At 47.3% G+C, this 20306-nt stretch overlaps 1 protein-coding gene across 2 annotated transcripts in view; it reads left to right on the top strand.

Annotated features, from left to right (window-relative positions):
- The window catches only part of NSUN7 (NOP2/Sun RNA methyltransferase family member 7), a 1179115-nt gene that overhangs the window by 342967 nt on the left and 815842 nt on the right, over positions 1 to 20306 (top strand). For both annotated transcript variants that reach the window (XM_086963929.1, XM_086963930.1), the window contains one exon: positions 16607 to 16982. In XM_086963929.1, the coding sequence (XP_086820055.1) occupies positions 16664 to 16982 (319 nt within the window). In that variant the 5' untranslated portion in view covers positions 16607 to 16663. The remainder of the gene's footprint in view (positions 1 to 16606; positions 16983 to 20306) is intronic.

Genomic DNA, 20306 nt, shown 5'->3' with positions numbered 1-20306 from the left:
TGTTCTGAAATCTGAGATTTCTTCAGCAAACTATAAACAGTCCTGTGCTGACGGAAATAATACCACATTCCTCAACTTTGTAACTCTCCCCACTCCCCTCCCTGGTACCCTGCGAGGTGGGCTTAACAAACTACCCACGTCTCCAACTTTCAGAGCGCCTGTCGCCCCTTTAACTTTGGTAACTAGAACGGCGTAGGCAGGTGCCTATTAATGAAGAACACCATTCTCGTTCACCTCAACACACCCAAATCTATTGATCTCCTTTCTGATCCTGCTGACATTTAGATCTGTTTAGTTTTTGCTCTCCCCTTAAGCATAATTCACCCCCCAGTCCCTTGCCCCACCCGCTGTTCATAAAGGCAGCTATGCCCAAGCACTCCAATAGTCTCTTGTTCACAGGTGTAAGTCTTCTTTATGTACAGTTCCTTTGTGTTCCAGTCTCTCTTGGCGATTATGTCTTGGGTGGCAGTATGAATCCTATCTTCCATTCGATCCTTCTGCATTCTCTGTCTTCTGTCTCGTTGGGAGTTGTGTCCCACTGTTACCTAGTTCTCTAGCCACTCCCACACTTCTTCCGATGTATTTAAATGCCAGGTCTTCCCCTCTGCTATGAATCTCAGCGTTGCTGGAAACAACATCATGTATTTGATATCTTTGCTACGCAGTTCCCTCTTGATTGCCTCGAAAGGTCGTCTCTGCTTTTGGACCTGTAGCGTAAAATCCGGAAAGAACTGAATTACTGTAATCTTGTAGTGGAGATCTCTGTGTGTGCGTGCCGCTTGCTCTAGTGCACCTCTATCCCGCAAGTTTAGGATCCGTGCTATAATCGTTCTGGGTGGTGCTCCCGGCTTTGGCTTGACCTGCGTTCTATAGTAAAGGAGTTGGAGAGTCATTTTTGCTTTAGGTGGTTAATTATCAAGTCTCCCACATACAGATCAATGCTCAACCCTTCCACTCATTCTGGGACCCCCACTAATCTGATAATATTTCAGCGTGCCATCCTTTCTTTATCCTCCAGCCTTGCCGCCATAGCCTCTTGTTGCTTTGTGAGATTCAGCACTTGCTCCTCTAGGCGTTTTGTGCTTGTCTGCAAATGTGTTACTTCCGTCTCTGCTGCAGCGACTTTGTCAGAGATTTTTTGTAAGTCTGCTCGCAGAAGATTCACATATAAAGTCACTGCATCTAGCTTGGGTTCAGGCGTCCATTTCAAATCCGTGATCGCTGCCATTATTGCGCTTAGGGAAGGTTCCGCGGATTACTCTGTCCGTTGTTCCAGGGCTCCCATTGTCTGTCTCGGGACCACATATTTGTCCATTTTATAAGCCTGTGCCCCCGATTGTCCCTTGGGCCTCATTCCTGAGCAACTCACTGTGGCCGTTCCTTATGCCCTTGTGCTATTCTGTCCTAGGACCCAAAGGTGCCTTCACTGCCTCGTTCGACAGCCCTGGCCTTTCCTGTAGTAACTGATAAGTAGGGGCTAAACCCAACTATTGGTTCACTGTCTCCGTGTTCCTTCTTGGGGGTCTGTTGCTGCCGCACAACTCTGACGAGTCGTTACGACGATAATCTGCAAGTGCCACTGTGGTGTTCAGCTGCAGATCAGTCTACTTTCTCTAGCCCACAGCCTTATCTCTATATTGGAGTCTAACTTCCTTGGACCGTGCCCATGTCGTGGTACTCTGAGGGCCTTGTTGCTATGGCGAGCAGCACCCGCCTTTGTGTTTGGTGTCTTACCTCCCCTGGATCGTGCCTGTGGCCAAATATTCTGTGCGGTGCCCACCAGGCCCTGGTTTCAAGACAAGTGGGCACGGAACGTGTTTGGTGTTATGAGCATGGATATTAAAGGCTGACGGTCGTCGCCGCGTGGTCTATATGGGCCTTGCCCCATGCGCTGTGTTTTCTAGCCCATCTGCTAGTATTTTCAGGCAGGCTACAAATCTGTTTTCCTGTATTGAGTGATTTGTTGCCCCTGGGCTGTGCATGTCCTGGCTTCCTTCACCGCACTCGCCTGGACCAGATTCCAGGACGTACAGGTCTGGGCTGCGGTCACTATTGCAGTCGGTGGATTTTTAGGTTACCCCTTCCTTATGTTCCTTGCCACATGCCTTTGTCTTTGCCCATTGCAGCCTCTCTCCAAGCATCTTGTTTTTTTATTTATAGGGAGAGTGTAGGCCACGGATCAGCACTTCACTCTTCATCCCCTGCAAATATTCCTTTTTGCCATGCCTTCACTCACCCCCATCACGTGCCTCTTCCCCTGGGTATTGGTGCAGCTCTTCTCGCACTCTGAGTGTTCTCTGCCTCGAGAGGTCCATCACCAGGTCTTGTGCGTTCCTCTGTTGCTGCTGACTCCCATTGCCCAACCCTGGGGCTCACCACAGAGGGCCTCGCTGAGAGCCTCTCCCACTTCAGGTTGTTGCTAAGGGGGAAACGTGGGGGAAAGGTCCGCAGCCGGCGTTCTACGATCTGCTTACCCCCACCTTTCGAGGAAGGGCATCCGTCGCTGCCGTCTCCAGTTGTTATTGCTGTTCTCCGCCGAAACTCAGTAATTGCTGGTACTGTGTGGCCTCTCCCTTGCTGTTTCTCTGTGCCGGCGTCCCGTTGCTGTTCCACGTCTATTTCACGGCTTGTTGTTAGCCCCTGAATCTTCTCCGTGCATCGTCGATATTTAGGTGTCAGCAGGAACGGAGATTAGTGCGGATGGTGGGATATCCCGGCAAACGAGGCCCGGAGCACTGCTAGTAAGCTGCCTTCTTGGCCGGCTCCATAGTCACGCCTCTGTGTCAGTTTTATTTTAACGTGTATAACAGACCCCCGAGTGTGACCAAGGAGTCTCCATTCTAAGCCCTCTTAGATACCTTCCTACGCACCCTACATCCTGATGCATCTTTTATAGTTGCAGGTGATTTTAATGTGACATAGAAACACCTGGGTGCCTGTGGCACTTCTTTAACAGGCTAGGGAGATGCTCTATGGCAGATCCAAAATTAAGCATCTGCTCAGCCAAAAGAAGCTCCACCAGGGCACTCCAGCTGTTAGGTATTATGCTAAGAATAGGGCTGAGGGTCTGCAATGGGAGATTCCAATCTGATCAGGTTGGTGCCGCGACCTTTGATCTAATTGTTCAGGTAGAATAGACTATTTACTGTAATCCTTTAACTCCTGGCCATTCTTGTCCGATGTGGTAGTCCAAGAATAAGGGGACAGTGACCACAATGCTCAGATTCTGCACCTAAGTGGGCTGGCGGGCCCTAAAAAGATGGTAGTTAAATTTAGCCAATTAGATAATATAGCCGTCTCTAATAATAAAAACGCCCTAAAAGGGGTTTTTGTGGAAGCGTGTCAGAGTCTCCTGAAGCAGATATATGCCAGGGTGGGTGATGTTATGGAAAAGATCAATCAAGTAATGAAAGAAGAACCAGGCCTAAGTCTAATACTTAAAATGTACGAGTGCCAGTTCTCTGTGGTGAGAGACCTGCTTGCCTAGAAGCTGAGGAGTGGTGGGAGGGTGTTATATTTCATATCGGTACCCTGATATAGGTCCAGGAAACATCGTACACTTTCCCTACATCATCTCCCCGTCATTTCATATGAACGAGCCTTATGAGGACATAACTCCAAATAAGGACAGAACGGCTAGTATGGACATAACGCCTTATAAGGACTGTAGCCTTTTATGGACTAAACCTTTCACCTAGTTCCATGCGGAGGGTGGGTTTTTCCCAATCGATATGGCTAAGACGTCATCCTTAGCACATATGAATAATTTATGAGTACACTCTCCAGGAGGTACGCTTCACATCTCCCATCGACCCACAAGGTTTAACCCCAAACGTCATCCTCATACTGAACAATGGGGAACACACGCACATAGACTGTATAAATACAGCACTGCGTGCTATCAGAAAGCAGGAGAGAACCGAGACTTCAAGGCCAACACACTGACAAGAGACGCTGCGGCTTTCGGGGTGTCCAGCTCAAGTCCAGGACGAAGTCCCACACTCTTGCTATTCAGGTATGGGGGTTTGACTATATCCTAGTGGGATTCTTGGCTCTTAGACTTAGGTTCTTAGACTTAGGCTCTTTTGCACCTACTCACATGCTATGTACACCATGGTACATCTAGACAGGCATCTTAGGAGTTTGCACTTTATTTTATAACTGCATTTCATATTCATGTATGTGTTCATGACTCTTGCAAAATGGTAGAACAATACTATTCCTTTTTATTCACTGTACTGCTGGTTCTATATCTCTGCTACTGTGTTACAGTTGTAGAAGCGCACTTATTTTACATGAGAAGAACAACGGTACAATAAATTTGTATTGTAAACACACTAAACTGTTTCTTCTGTGTATCTCTCTGGTAGCAAAACAGGCAAGCACGAGTGACTGGGTGAAAAGTAGTATATTGTTTCCACGAATCTGAGGTTATTATGTTCTGAGGTTGCCAAAAATGAATCTCTATGATAACAGGAGATTGTAGTGGCACTGCGAGCTAGCTAGTGCGAAAACATAGGCTGACATATTCGGTGGGGGTGTACAGAGTCAGTTTGCTACCAAGCCCACAGTATATATGTTATCCATAAACAGCGTAGGTCCGGCATGAAAGGGTACTATCGGAACTACACTACAAGGGAACGTCCTAAATCACATCCATGGTATGCTAAATCTCAACTCTTAGTCCTGATAAAAGGTACAAACCAGAATAATATCCCTGAGGCCTGTTGAAATATAAAGAACTGCTCACACAAGCTAAAGCAGAGTGGGAGTTGGAGGTTTGGGCAGATTTGACCCACACGGCCAAATCAAGGGATTCCAAAGCATTTTGGCACATAATAGCAAATGGCAGTTGTCACAACTTCCTCAGTAGCATTTAATGTTCATCCCCATAATTAGGTTGATCATTTTGTGAAGCTTTATTCTTCATGCTAAGAAGGGGGAGGTAACTCTTATTACATCAGTCTGGAATGTACTATGTAAGTGATATTGCCCCCCTAGCGATATCTGTTTTTGATTCCCGTAGAGTCATAGACTTAATTCCTGCAAAGTAATCTCTGGAACCAGATTGTATTCGGGCTGAACTTTATGCTGCTTGCCTGAAATTTGGACAACCTACATAAATGTTCTGACGAAGGCCATACTATAAGGGGGCCCCATACCTAAATCCTGGAGCAATCAATCAATCAATCAAGAACATTTATAGAGCGCGCTACTCACCCGTGAGGGTCTCAAGATGCTGGTGGGGGGGGGGGGGTGCTGCTACTGCTCGAATAGCCAGGTCTAGAATGGCTTCCTGAAGGAGAGATGGTCCTGGGTCAGACGTAGGTGGGTGGGGAGGGAGTTCCACGTCTTGGCAGCCAGGTAGGAGAAGGATCTTCCTCCGGTGGTGGTTCTGCAGATCCGTGGGACGGTGGCGAGGGCGAGGCTGGCGGAGCGGAGCTGGCGGGTAGGTGTGTAGAACTTGAGGCGGTTGTTGAGGTATTTGGGGCCCATGCCGTGGAGAGCTTTGTGTGCGTGGGTAAGGAGCCTGAACGTGATCCTCTTGTTTACGGGGAGCCAGTGCAGGTCTCTCAGGTGGGAAGAGATGTGGCTGTGTCGGGGGATGTCCAGGATGAGTCGTGCCAATGCGTTCTGTATGCGCTGAAGTCTTTTCTGCAGTTTGACTGTGGTTCCAGCTTAGAGGGCGTTCCCGTAGTCCAGTCGGCTGGTAACCAGGGCCTGGGTGACAGCCTTCCTGGTTCTGGTGGGGATCCAGCGGAAGATCTTACGGAGCATGCGAAGGGTGTTGAAGCAGGAAGAAGTAACGGCGTTGACTTGCTTGGTCATCGTGAGGGAGGAGTCAAGGATGACTCCCAGGTTGTGTGCGTCGTCTGTGGGCTTGGGGGCGGTGCCCAGAGCCGGGGGCGACCAGGAGTCGTCCCAGGCAGAGGGGGATGGTCTGAGGATGAGGACCTCCGTCTTGTCTGAGTTCAGTTTCAGACAGCTGAGCTTCATCCATTCCGCGACGTCCTTCATTCTTTCCTGGAGGCTTGCTTTGGCGGTGGCAGGGTCGTTGGTGAGGGAGAGGATCAGCTGGGTGTCGAGTCGAGGGAGCCGTTCGTTTCGAGGAAAGTGGTCAGCTGTATGTTGACGGTCTTCTCGATGACTTTTGCGGGGAAGGGGAGGAGCGAGATGGGGTGGAAGTTCTTGAGGTCAGTGGGGTCGGCGGTGGGTTTCTTCAGGAGGGCGCTGATCTCTGCGTACTTCCAGCTCTCCGGAAAGGTGGCGGACGCGAAGGAGTTGTTAATGATAGGATAGGATAGGACAGGATAAGATGTGAATTTATAGAGCGCAAATTGCTGCCCGGAGGCGTCCAAGCGCTAGGAATACTGAAGTCCAACCATGAGGAACACAGGGGGGAGGGAGAGGAAGTTTAGACTGGGTAAAATAGGAAGGTTTTTAATTGTTTACGGAAGGCCGTAAGGTTGAGGTTGGATCTTAAGTACAATGGAAGGGCATTCCAGGCCCTAGCAGCATTGTGGGAGAACGACCTACCTCCGGATCTGGATCTTTTTACTCTCGGGGTAACTGCTAAGAAGGTCTGGTTAGATCTTAGGTTCCTGTTGGGCCTGTAATGATTGATTAGGTCCTGTGTGATCCTGGAGCCAGAGTTCCAGAAGGACTGATGGGCTATGCACATGGCTTTGAACATAACTCTTTGGCGCACCGGTAGCCAGTGGAGAGTAACAAGCCCGGATCTTACTGACTGTCTGCGGGGGAGGTCGAGTAACATGCGTGCAGCGCAGTTCTGCACAGTCTGCAGCCTTCTCAAAGTGGATTCCGGGGCGCCGAGGTAAAGAACATTATTAAAATCAAGGCGGGATTGGATCAGGCCTTGTACCACTGCTTGCCTGGCTTCCATGGGGAGGAGAGGGAAAATTTTCCTAAGCATCTTCATGATGCCAAAGCAGATAGCCGAGAGTTTAGTAGCTTGTACGTTGAAGGAGAGAGATCTGTCCATCCATATTCCCAGGCTTTTGATGCTGTTTTTGGGGGTTGGTGGAGGGCCCATGCTGGGTGGCCAGAGGGTGGCCGGGAAGCTAGGGACCGAGTTGCCGAGGATCATAATCTCGGTTTTGTCTCCATTTAATTTTAAGGACGACTGGTACATCCAAGTCTTTACATCCTCCAGACACTCTAAGCCCGCTCTGTACAGGTGGAATGGTATCCTGTGTCAGAGAGACCACAAGCTGCGTGTCGTCCGCGTAGGAAATGATCTTAATCCCGAACGGGCGGACGACATCGGCCAGTGGTCTCATGTACAAGTTAAAAAGTGCAGGGCTTAGAGAGGAGCCTTGTGGGACGACGCATTTCAGAGGTCTGCTGGTGGAGACCGAATCGCCGTCGAACACCTGGAAGGATCTGTCTTCCAAGAATGACCGAAACCAGGACCATGCTTTACCCTTGATCCCGACCTGGGACATGCGGTGCAGCAGGGTGGCATGGCTGACCGTATCGAAGGCCGCACTGAGATCAAGGAGGATCACTGCCACTGATCCTCCCTGATCTAAGATTTTTCTAGCCTCTTCGGTGACCATGAGGAGGGCGGTCTCGGTCCCATGTTTGGGTCTGAAGCCGGTTTGGGTGGGGTCCAAAAGATGGTGGTCTTCTAGGAAGGTTATTAGCTGGTGATTTATGTATTTCTCCAGGACCTTGCTCGCCCAGGGGAGCAGGGATATGGGGCGGTAGTTGCTTAGATCTGTGGGGTCCAGATTGGGCTTTTTCAGCAGGGCTTTCACCATAGCTTGCTTCCAAACTGTAGGGACTGTACCCGTGGAGATGGAGGTGTTTAAGACCTCCCTTAATATGGGTAAGGTGGTCTGTGAGGCCGCCATTATTATCTCCGGGGGGGCTGGATCATTGGGGGACCCGGATTTGACTTTGCGTGCCAAAGGTTCAAGCGAGGCAAGTTCCAATGGAGGAAAATGAGACAGCGTAGGTAACTGTGGGCTGGGGAGTGGTTCGGTAGAGTGTGGGGAGGAGATGGGAAGAGGGAGATTGTTCAGGGGGAAGGCCGAGTAGATGGAGCTCATTTTCTGATGAAAAAAAATCGGCAACTTTGTTGCAGTGGGAGGTGGATTTGTCCGTCGGTAGGCTGGGCGGGTGTTTAGTTAGTTCTTTTATGATTTTGAATATTTCCTTAGGTTTGGATTTTGCGAGCACGATTTTCTCCGTGAAAGTAGGCGGCCTGGGCTTCTTTTATCAGACTTTTGTAGTCGCTGATAGCTTCTCTATGGAGTGTTTTGTGTTCCGCCATTGTCTTTCGTATTTCCTACAACAACGTTTTTTGTCTCTCAAAGTCTCCGTGTACCACGGGGCAGTTTTATGGAGGCGTTTAAGCGTGATTTCTTTTTTCGGAAGGACAATGTCGAGAGATTGGGAGATCCAATTAACGTATGCCTGGTTAGCTGGACCGGGGTTGTTGGTGATCAGGGGTGGATTCTCCATAAGTGTGTTAGTCCAATTATCAACTGTTAGATGGGACCAAGCTCTCTTGAGTCTTGTAGTGGGGGTAGGTTCAGGGGGTTTAGAGATAGTCCAGTTGATTGGGATCAAGAAATGATGCGTCCAGGGAAGGGAGATGGGTGAACTGGTTAGGAGGTCAGTGCAGTTGCTAAAAACTGGGTCAAGCAAGTGGCCCTTTACATGTGTGGGCATGGTGACCCGTTGTGAGAGCAGCAGAGCTGCTAGGTCGTCTGCTAAAGTCGAGGCAGTGAGGTCAGAGGATGAGTCAAAGTGAAAGTTAAAATCACCCAGCAAGATGAAGTTGGATGAGGAGTTGATGCGTTCAGATACATTTGAGGGTAGGCTGACGTGGAACTGCCTTGGGGGGCCCGGAGGTCGGTAGATCAGAGTGCCTGAGAGGCACTTATTAGGTGACAGTTCGATGTTAAAAGTAAGGCTTTCACAGTCTAGAATGGTTTCAGCGACCACTCGGCAGTGGAACTGTTCTTTGTCGATTATGGCCAGGCCTCCTCCTCTCCCTTTTGACCGGTCCTGGCGCAAGATTTGGAAACCTGAAGGAAGTGCAGCTATTGCGGCTGGGTCGTCTTCCGGGGAGAGCCAGGTTTCTGTTAGGAACAGAATATCAGGTGCGTGTTCTTCTATTAGAAGCACTATTTCGGCTGTATGTTTGAGGAGGGAGCGGCAGTTCAGTAAGAACATACGGAAATCGTATGGCGGTTTGGGGGTTGTATTGGGTTTGAGGGGTTTATGACACTCTGGGCAGAGCTGAGGCAGGTTATCAGCATGATATCTGCGACAACTGTGGTTGCTCGTAGGAGCCCTCAGACTGTGAAGGAGGTCCGCGCTGTAGAGTATGCGGTCTTTTGTTCGGGGCGCAGGGGTTCTGGCCCTGGGCCCGGACTCGGCGCGGACGAGCGCAGACGAGCTTGCCTTATGCGCGCCTTCGGCGCGCATTCGTCGCACCCGCTGCGCTCGTCCGCTGCGCTTCCTGTGCATGCACATTTTTAAATGGGAGGATTAGGGGGCGTGTCTCTCGCTTCCTCGTGGCCTATGGCGGCTGAAGAGGGCTCTCGCAGGCACTCCCTCTGAGCGCTAGCTCCGCTCTGGGGGATGCTTCAACGAGGACAACAAAGTGAGCAAAGGTCTAAAACAATTTTAAAATCAAGTATTTAAGTTGTGCAAAATACGCAAATTAGCAGCGTTTCTTCTCCCGGCTGTGCCTCAGGAGGGGTGTGGTATTCAAATGCGCTCGTGGGTCAGCGTGCTTTCATACAGCGGGAAAGGGGGCGTGGCTTCGAGGGGGCGTGTCCCTCGCTTCCTCGTGGCCGATGGCGGCTGAAGAGGGCTCTCGCAGGCACTCCCTCTGAGCGCTAGCTCCGCTCTGGGGGATGCTCTGGGGGATGCTTCAACGAGGACAACAAAATGATGTTCCGGAGATGGGGTGCGATGATGGAGTCGGCCTTGTTGAAGATGTGGTGTGGGCAGGGGTCGGCTGGGGAGCCGGAGTGGACGGTGTTCATCACGTGGGTGGTGTCTTCGGTGTTGACGGGGGTCCAGGCGCGGAGGATGGTGGAGGGGGGCGTTGGTTCGGTGGTTGGGTGCGTGGTCTGGGTGCCGAAGCTGTCGTGTATAACGGCGATCTTGCGGTGGAAGAAGGTGAGTGAGTCGCAGAGGTCTTGCGATGGCGTGATGTCGTTGTTGCTGGCGTTGGGGTTGGAGAGCTCTTTGATGATGCTGAAGAGTTCCTTGCTGTTGTGTGTGTTGTTGTCCAGTCGTTCTCTGAATGATGTTCTTTTGGTGGTGCAGATCAGCTGGTGGTGTTTGCGGGTGGCGTTCTTCAGGGCTGTCATGTTTCCTGACGACTGTTCGTGGCGCCAGGCTTTCTCGAGGGTGCTGCAGGCTTTCTTTGAGTCTTTGAGGTCGTCGGTGAACCATGAGGCTTTCTTGCTGCCGGGATTGCTTGGCGGGGTCTTCAGTGTTGCAAGGGCATTGGCGCAGTCGGTGATCCACTGTGTGAGGTTGCGGGCTGCGTCGTTGGTGTCCGTGGTGTTGGTAGGTGGGTTTTGGCTCAGGGACGTGGTGAGCTGGTCGGTGGTGATCTTGCTCCAGCGTCTTCGGGGAACCTGTTGCAGGTGGTGGTGAGTCGTGGTTTTACTGAAGTTGAAGTGGACGCAGCTGTGATCGGTCCAGTGAAGTCCGGGGAGGTAGCTGAAGGAGACGTGGTTGCTGGAGGAGAAGACTGGGTCAAGCGTGTGGCCGCCGTAGTGGGTGGGGGTGTTCACCAGTTGCTTGAGTCCGAGGTTGGCTAGGTTGTCCAGCAGGGTGGTGGTGTTGTTGTCATTGTTGTTTTCCAGGTGGAAGTTCAGGTCCCCTAAGAGGATGTAGTCAGCGGAGGCGAGGGCATGTGGGCTGATGAAGTCTGCGATGGCTTCGCTGAATTGTGTGCGTGGTCCAGGGGGTCTGTAGGTGATAGTCCCTTTGAGGGTGGTCTTGGGGTCGGTGTGTATCTGGAAGTGAAGGTGTTCGGCGGCGGTGAGTGCGTCGTCAGAGTTGGTCGTGATGCGGATGGTGTTCCTGTAGACGATGGCGATGCCTCCTCCGGTTTGGTTGATGCGGTCCCTCTGGGTGATCTTGTAGCCATCCGGGATGGCTATGGCGATGTCGGGGGCTGAGCAGCCGTTCATCCAGGTTTCTGTGAGGAAGGCGACGTCCGGCGATGTTGTGTCGAGGAGGTCCCAGAGTTCGACGGCGTGTTTGTGGACGGAACGAGTGTTAAGCAGGATGCACTTGAGGTGGTTGTTCTTGGCGCTTGGTCTGGCGGGTGCGATGAGGTCCGGAGGCAGGTGAATTTGCAGGCTTGGCAGGTGAAGGGTCAGTGGGAGCGTTTCGGGGTGGCACGGTAGCAGGCAGGTAATCGGCCGTTTTGAGTGCGTGGAGGGCGGCGGTGTCGTATCTGAGGTGGGTTGCCTGGCTACGTCGGGGGCCAGGGGTTCTGGCGCTGGGCGCGTTCCAGGCACGGACGGGCGCAGACAGGCTTGCCTTAGGCGCGCCAGCGGCGCGTTCGCTGCGCGCCCGCTTCGCGGCCTCTATATGAGAGGCAGAGGGAGGGCGGAGCAGCTGGGAGGTGGGAGCGGGGCGGCCAATGGGCGAGAAGGGGGGAGGGCCGCAGGGGTTCAGCTGCGGGAGAAAAAACGGCGGGATAAAGACGGTGGGAGAAGCGGTGAGGGTCATGGAGGGAGGGGGGATGACAAGAAGGGGCACAAGACGGGTGAGAGCACAGGGGTGCAGCAAGAAGGGACAGCAAAAGTCAAGTAGGCAAGCAGAAGGCAGTCAAGGAGGCAGAGCGGCAAGCGGCAAAATGGAGGAGACAGGCAACACTGCACGAGCCAGGAGGCAGGCGGCAGGCGGCAGAAAGGGTCACACAGGAGGCAATGCTGAGTTAGTGGCAATATACAAGAATGGGGTTGTGGGATGAGCCAGGGAACTACAGTCCCTTCAGCATTTTGGATGGGCTCCAGAAGATCTTTTGCCAGTATGTGCTAGAGAAACTGTTATGTGGAAAATTGGCAGAGATCACTGTTAGCATGAGCTGAAGATATTTTGCTTGTGGCATCCATTTTAACCAGCCATGTGTTTGCCATGTGCTTCCTCGTCTTCACTGTTGCCTGCTTCTCTATTACGCCTGAGTCATTATCTATAGTTAACTCCTTCAGTACTGAGCCTGAGCGCTGTGCATGCTCAGAAAGGCCCGTAGCTGCTAGAATGCACCTGTTTCAGACTTAACTGTTAGGCTATTTTAACTGATGTCAGCAACTATGTAACTCCTCCCACTCTGTTGACTAAGTGATTCTCATGTACCCTTATATGTGAAATGCTATTCGTGTGTACACTTGTACCGCCTCTTTTTGAACCTCCATGCTTACACTGCAACTATCAGTATGTAAGCACCATGGTTTCTGTACTCCATGTACTGCCTCATACATTGCCTGAGGGTTCTGTATTGATGCAGTTCCACTCATGAGTGTTAATAAAATATCTCTTTAATATTACAGCTTCAGTGCCAATCTCTATTTTGACAGTCTAAAAGACCAGTGCACAGAGAAGGGTGAACCCCAACACAGAGGGACCCCTGAAGAGCCTCACCCCCACAGTTAGAGTAGGCCCAATCAAATGCCATGCTCATTGATCTCCAGGCGGAACTAGCACAGCCACGGCCAGTCCATTAGGGCTGAGGGGCCACACCGCTCCAACTTTTGCCCCTCACGAACAGTGTCTGTCAGGCTGAAGAAAGGTCAGCCTGACAGACTCTGTTAATTTTCAGGTCAGATAGCCAGGAGGCAGACCTGCGCTAAATGTGCTCCTGTGGGTGTGATGTCCTCACCTCAGCAAAGGTCCCTGAGACACTACCCTTAGAGACAAGGGGTAGCGTCACTGATTGCCTCGCACCTGGGTGCTTCAGTTTTAAGCCCGGAAGCACCCAGGGTCGAGTGTCAATCAGTGACACTTCATCACAAATTGGGGTGGGATCAGCAGTCTCACTGATCCCGTTCCACTCTGTGATGACATTGGGACTGATGCCTTCCCTCATTGGCTGACCTCATTTGTTATTGGACATTCATTGTGTCTGCAACTTTACTTTTAAAATAATTTTTAGTAGATGTGTTATTGTCTTATAGTTGTTTTCTTTTTAATCTGAGAACACTGTATTTATTGAATTCCTGGATTTGAGTATGTGTTTTATGAATTTGCAATATGATTTTTTTTAACAGATTTTATTCGTCAAATAGCGCATATGAAGCAGAGCTCTGTAACCCAGAAACTTCTGCATAATAAACATACATCATCATGACTTTGACTTTTACAAAAGCAAATCAAGGACAAATGCAGAGCAATACAGATGAAGAACATCAAAGAAACCATATCCCAACAACCCCCCCCCCCATCGCACTAAAGTCTACCCCATAGCAGCCCATTAAAAACTGAACCTTGGTCAAAGATTATAACATACCATCACTCATAAGACCATGTCTTGCACCAACAGAATAGAGTTTAAGCTGGTTCAAGGGGCCCTGCCATAGGTATGGGTTCCAACTGTAAGCCTTGATAGTCCACCCATCTCTTCCAAATCTTAAAATGTTTGTGTGGGCTCCCTCTTGCTGTAAAAATGGGGATCTCCAAGCCCATGCAAAAGTCGAGGCTGTGCTATCATGCGGACACCAAGGGTGCTACCAATTCCCTCCATGCCCTAGCAATATCTCTTTATCTCTTTCAGCCAGAGTAAACCCAAGAGGCATAAGGTGGCATTTGTATATGCTGCCCCCCACCCTTTCCATAACATGGAAGAGTGCCAGCTTCGGCGAACATCGCAATACCTCTGAGAGGCAGGCCATAACTTCCCTCCAAAAGCGTGCAAGGCAGAGCAGTGCCAAACCATGTGCATCAGGGTACCCTCCTTACTTTTGCATCTGAGACATACAGGGGAACCCACCAATCCCGCCCTCCACAATCTAACGCTAGTGAAATATACCTGATGAAGGTATGTGAACTGGAGAAGGCACAGCCGTGCTGCTATTTCAGCCCCCCGCGGGGAGGCCAGGGCCTCAGTCCAGTCCACCTCCGTTCCACATCATAGGCAGGGTTGGCCCTATCCCCGTACTAAGACGAGAAGGTGTGATGCCATATAGTACGATAAAATGTCCGAGGTTGCCAGTCCCCCACAGTATGTAGGGCGGAAGCACATCCGAATGCAACTCTCGGCACTCCCCCGGCCGACAAAAACTGTCCCAGAGCCCCATTTACCTGTCGGAACCATCTGGGAGGAATCGGGTAGGGGTGATTTTGCAGTTGGTATAATAAACGGGGCGAGAACATCTTAAAGATAGCTCATCTACCATAGATGGACAGTGGCATATGGGATCAAGTCTTAAGATATATAATCTGATTTTGACTAGTTTTAAATTACTTTTATTAACTTTCCACCTGTTTGTGGAGCTCCCCTCCGCCGGCACAGAGATCCCCCAATGGGAAAATATACGGAAATATAATTACATTTATTCTTAGTTCACTAAACATAACTGGTGTATTTCAGTGTTTTTTTTTACTACCTATCTATATTGTCACATCAACTGTTGGTGTTTTCAGTGAATGAAAATATACATATCGATATGAGTTTGCTAGACTATTTCAAATGCTAGGCTATGTTTTGCATATCATACAACAACATATTGCCAAGTCTTTGCAGTTATCCAGGTAAGCAGTTATTTGGAGTACCAACAATCGAAACAAAAGTGACAGGATCCTATCTGTGGTTGGCTATCAGACATCAGCTTTGAAGAACAAAAACATAATTTAAAAAGAAATTGCCTTATTATTGACCTACGAAAAACTACAAAAAGGCTTTTCAAAGCTGATAGTCATTGCTTATCGCAGAGCTCTCAATTTATGAGCTTTTATTGTGAGAGCTGAACTCAAGCACTCTTTAACAAATGGAGGGGTTCATTGTTTTGATTTTAAAAGGTGTATCACATGTGAATACCTTTTACGAACATCAACAGTTACAAGTTCTGCTGAAAGAAGAACCTATGGTACAAGACAACTTCTTACATATCTATCAACATGCATTATTTATGTGAGTCAGTGCCAAACCCAAAGCTGCACAGAACAATATGTATGCCAGACAGTGTATGACCTCTTGATTCAGGAATCACAAATGAGCAATAATTATTAAGAAACTTCACCGGCCTCTAGCCGGTCATTTAAAGAAAGAACTATTGGATTCCAGTGAAAACCTCTGGAAGTATAGTTTGAAATCATTACATCCAAATGGAGTAAACATCAGTGACAATACCACCGGTTTACTGGTTATGATAAGAGATCTCAGGTCTGCAATCATCCCAAATGGAATTTTCAATTATGCTGCTTTTTGAAAAGCCAGCAGTGTCAGATTTGCAGTCACAGAGCAAATAATTTTGTACTATCTGAGGAAGGCATAAGCTGAAACATTGTAGAGAAAACATATTTTTGTTCTTTTTTTAGTTCATCTGTTTGAGTCACTTCTATCTTGAATATTCCATTTATTTGTGACGCATTGCCTCCCATTGCCAACAGGCACCGTCTTCAAAGCCAGCTGCATCATTTACAAAGCCACCACGACCAGCACCATGTTTAGCTTGCAGATAAGCTCACCATCTCTGGTGGTTTTTGGCACACCTGCAATGAGGACACCAACAGACTGCAGATTGAGTAGTGTAAAATAGAAAAAAAGGCAGCAGGCTTTTTCCATCTATGCACCCTATATCTACATAGTTTCCTATGGGTGTTAGTGCTATACCCTACCTCCATTGTTTCTATATGAGTGTGCCACACTACCAATGGTTGGCCATGTGTCGTACTCGGCTTACTCCAAGAGTGGGTTGGAGTACATTTAAGCCTATTTTGTCAAAGTTATTGTTGTTGTAGAATAAACATTGTATTTTGTGAATAGCAGTTATGTTATTCTTATGTAGAAGTATGTGCTTTGTCCAGCCATAAAGCCGTGTTTAAAATCCCCTAAACTCTTCTCATTTTGTAGTAGTAATGTTCTATTGTCTCCACCACTCGCCTGTTTGCCCCTCCCACATTTACTACTAAATCCTATAATTGAGAGTGCTGAGATTGCTGTACTGAAAAGATAGATGAGGTGTAGGTCGAGCTCTAGCGTGTACAGAATTGCATTTTGTAGTATGTGATGCAATGCAACTGGAGTACTACTTTACGTATCCAAAATGGCTTTTGTAAATCTGGTCCAGCGAGTATTTGGATTAAGAGTAATAGATCATTAAGTAATCACACATGTATGTTAACAGTAGAAACCGAAAATTATTATTTTTGAAATACTACATTTTACAATCTTAGCACAACATTGTCAGTATATTTTTAAGCTGGTACATAAAATGGGGTTTAATTCAATGCTTTTGTTTTCAATTAGCGTTTGTATAGCACACAATCTGCCACTGGTATAACATAGATCTAGTTCAATGCAATATTCATATTTTATTGCAAACAATATACCTTGCCAAAAAATGTCTTAACACAGAATAATTTGTTTTTCTTTCCACAGGCAGACCTACCTCGTTTCTGCCAACTTCAATCAAATTGAAAATAATAGAAAATTAACATGTTTAATTTTAGAAGCAGCACTGACATTCAGAGCCCAAGCTATTCTGCTCGACGTGATATATCAAATTTAGAAGAAATGGCAATGTCACACAGCACAGAAACAGTTGTTAGGAGTACGCCTAGTCAGCATGAAAAACCGTTCTATTCTGACTCACTATTTATAAATGCAGCTGAAATATTCCAGAGTATCCATGTTGAAAAACCTCCAGATAAAATCTTGGTGAAGTATGGGAGAGGGCGCGGCCCTTCAGTACCACAGTTTAAAGATGAGAGAACTCAGCGCTGGTCCTACAAACTGGCTTTTAACGCCCTAAAATGTAAGTGCCAAACAAATATTAATTTTTTCAATAATACCCTTTTATTATTAGAATAACTGCATGCTCAGTGACGGTAATAGGAATTGGAAAGTCTTGTTTTGTGTGGCAAATCATTATTTTTCCTGCAATTGCTTCCATGAATCTTATTGATTATTTTGATTTGCTTCTTAACAATACCTCTGGTATTGCAATTTGCCAATAAAACACAATAGCTTTGGTTGGCTTTTAAAAATTAGTGTGATTGTACCAAGGTAGACACCAAAGGCAGCTAAATAATACTAAATGGAATGTGGACAGTTTAGTTAGTAGTGTTCCCATAGGGAAACGTCCCCACAATCTACTAAACACTATAGTAGTACATAATAATATAAAGCGTGACAATTTTAGATACAATATACGATATATAGAAAACGGGTGCTGTATCCGCCCCAAACACAGGAAGTGACGGTGCGCTTCGCGTATACGAATCTCTATTGTCTGGGTTACAATGAATTATGGTTGATTAACCTCAGACGCTTTTGACAATATGCTGAATACCTAGCGAACTGCGCTTCCTAAAGCACATTAAGCTGTCTGTACCTGGTGGAAATAATATAGATTATTTGGGTTATAGGTCTCTACTCTTATAGGAGCAGGGACAGTATGCTATTTAATCATAATATGGTTGTGGATAATCCCATCAGCCCATAGATCATTGATTACACTACTATTTCTCACCTTATAGAGGATTATACAGTTGACCTTTTGGCCAGCTGACCAGCCTCTATCTAGTTGGTGTCGTGTGTAGACACACTGATATCTTGATTGCTCTACACTAGTATCGTGTGGGGATACTAATATGTTTTATTGAGAATTTGAGTTGGGAATCCGCAGCGACTTTTGAATCTGGTTCTTCAGGTACCGATAGATCCTTGATTGAATCTTTCAAGCTGACATTTGGATATCTACCACCAGTGCCCATGCCTTGAGAAAGTCTTAGTGCAAAACAAAACACGTGTTGGCAAACTGTGTGTTGGGAGCTTTTATACGATTTCCAAATACAAATAAAGAATTGATGGTACAACAAGAAGATTGACTTTGACTTGCCTGGATCTTCATTTTTTTAATTGATGTTTTTGACCATATTGTCCAACAGAGGGTTTACTGATCCTTGAGTAAGCTAGTACTAAGCTAAGACTAAAAAGAAACGTATAAGCTGTGCTTTGAACAGCCTCAATTTTGTATTTTCAATACTAAATGGAATAGCAAATTAAGTCAAGATCAAATATTTCCCATTGAAACTAAGGTTGCAATTGCGATTGTTAAATATACATCAAAGTGGCTAGGTATGCACAAAGTTGCAATTTTATCTTCTGCAAATTTTGTGATGTTTTCTTCAAATCTTTGCGAGGTAACAGCCTTCACAAAGTTTCAATTGTGAGACAACAATTCTGTGAATATTGGTTTTATGGGAAACAAAATCTCATCAATAAACTCAATTTTAGTTTGAATATTCTTACCTAAAAACGTTTTTGTGATAAACTTTTATTACAAAAGGTAATGTCCACAAATTTCTTCTGCAGTTCACTCCCTTCCATTGCACTATCACTATCCTGAAAATGTTCTTCTCAGGCATTTTCTCTTTCACCCAGAACATCGTCCACCTCCTCCTTTATTGATAATTGCTGCTGAACTGCAACACTGTGTAATGTATGACACATGGCTATCATTAACAGCATGTCACAAAGCCATAGTGCAGCATTCCCCCAGATTTGAAAATGAAATATTGTATCTCTCAAATAAATCTGCTCCTTTGTATTCAAAATGCATGCTTCACCTGCTACCTTGTTTTGTGCTCATGGTTAGACTGCTGCTGCCTGTCTTTTGACAGATGTAAACAAGGTACGAGTATCCAAGCTAATACCCCATATGCACTGTGACCAGTAAGTTATATCTTAGCCATCTGGCCATCGTTTTCCTCTGCTACATCTTTTTTTTTGTTGTTGAAAAAATTTAATAATATTTGCATCAAACAAAGCTGCTTACAATCACATATATTTTACCGTTCATATAATATACAAGGTAGTGCCACAGAGTGAACAGCGTATACATACTTTCGCTTCTTCACCTCACCCATGAGTTTCGCCTCTACAGTACATAACATTTCTCCCATGTAGAACGTCGTCTGTGTTTGTCAGTCACTCAGTTCCGGAACAGATTCTTCAGGCGAAGGGGTGTATATGTTCCCTCGAAATACTTTCCATTTCCCCCACACTCTCATCAATTTTCGGGGCCACCCTCTATGAATAAAGACTGCCTTTTCCAGAAAACAAGTGGCTATCCAACCACCGCCCACCCAAGATGTCCTAAACTGTATATGATTCCTAAAGTCCACAAACACTTGACTAATCCTCCATTTAGACCTATCGTTTCGGGGTGCGGGTCAATCTTTGACCCCTTCGGACGATATTTGGATTACTTTCTCCAACAGTTCGTGCAAGGATGGTATTCTTACATAAAGGACACAACTGATTTTTTAACAAAGATCTCAGATATTGAAAAAGAGTTTGAAGAAAGTTGGATTCTATGTACAATAGACGTGGTAGCGTTGTACACCTCGATACCTCACTCAGCGGGGCTAGAATCAATAGAATGGGCCTTATTACAAATGGAAGATCTATCAACAGATAAAGTGTTTCTTTTGAAATTACTAAAGTTCTGCCTACACAACAGCTACTTTGAGTGGAAAGATCGGTATTATGCTCAAATGACTGGCACTTCAATGGGCTTTGCAGGGGCCCCTGCGTATGCAAATATCTTCATGGCGCAATTTGAAGCGGACCATCTGATGAAAACTGTACACTGGACAAAAGTCAAAATGTACTGTTGTTTCATTGACGACATTTTTCTAATATGGCAAGACACGAAGGAATCACTTCAGGATACCATTGATTATCTAAATCAGGTGAACCCAAGGATCCAGTTCACACATAAGATTTTATTTTTTGGGATGTTCTTATATAGCGCTCGATCACCTGGGGAGGTATATCGGCTTGCCTTGGGAACCCGTCCTGGCTTTTCCCTGTGATATAGCCCCTACAGGGCATCCCCAAGGTGAAAGCCAGGCATCCCGCCGCGGGGGGGCGTTGTGGAGATTAAGCAAGCTTAATGCCCAGAGTTGCATAGTGTGAACCCATGATTAGGTCAGGCACCGAAGCGAGAATTGTCGAGTCCGTGGACATTTGAGCTCAAGACCCTGCCGCATCGGGAATTGAACCCTGGTCCCGGGTCTGACCTCTGCTTCAGGGTCTGCCTGCTCTAACCAGTGAGCCACACTTCTCCACT

The sequence above is a fragment of the Lissotriton vulgaris genome, chromosome 3_2 (assembly GCF_964263255.1).
Source record: "Lissotriton vulgaris chromosome 3_2, aLisVul1.2, whole genome shotgun sequence".
NCBI classification, from domain to species: domain Eukaryota; kingdom Metazoa; phylum Chordata; class Amphibia; order Caudata; family Salamandridae; genus Lissotriton; species Lissotriton vulgaris.
Note: the sequence above shows the minus strand (reverse complement) of the source record. Positions and strands in the feature narration are given on the sequence as shown.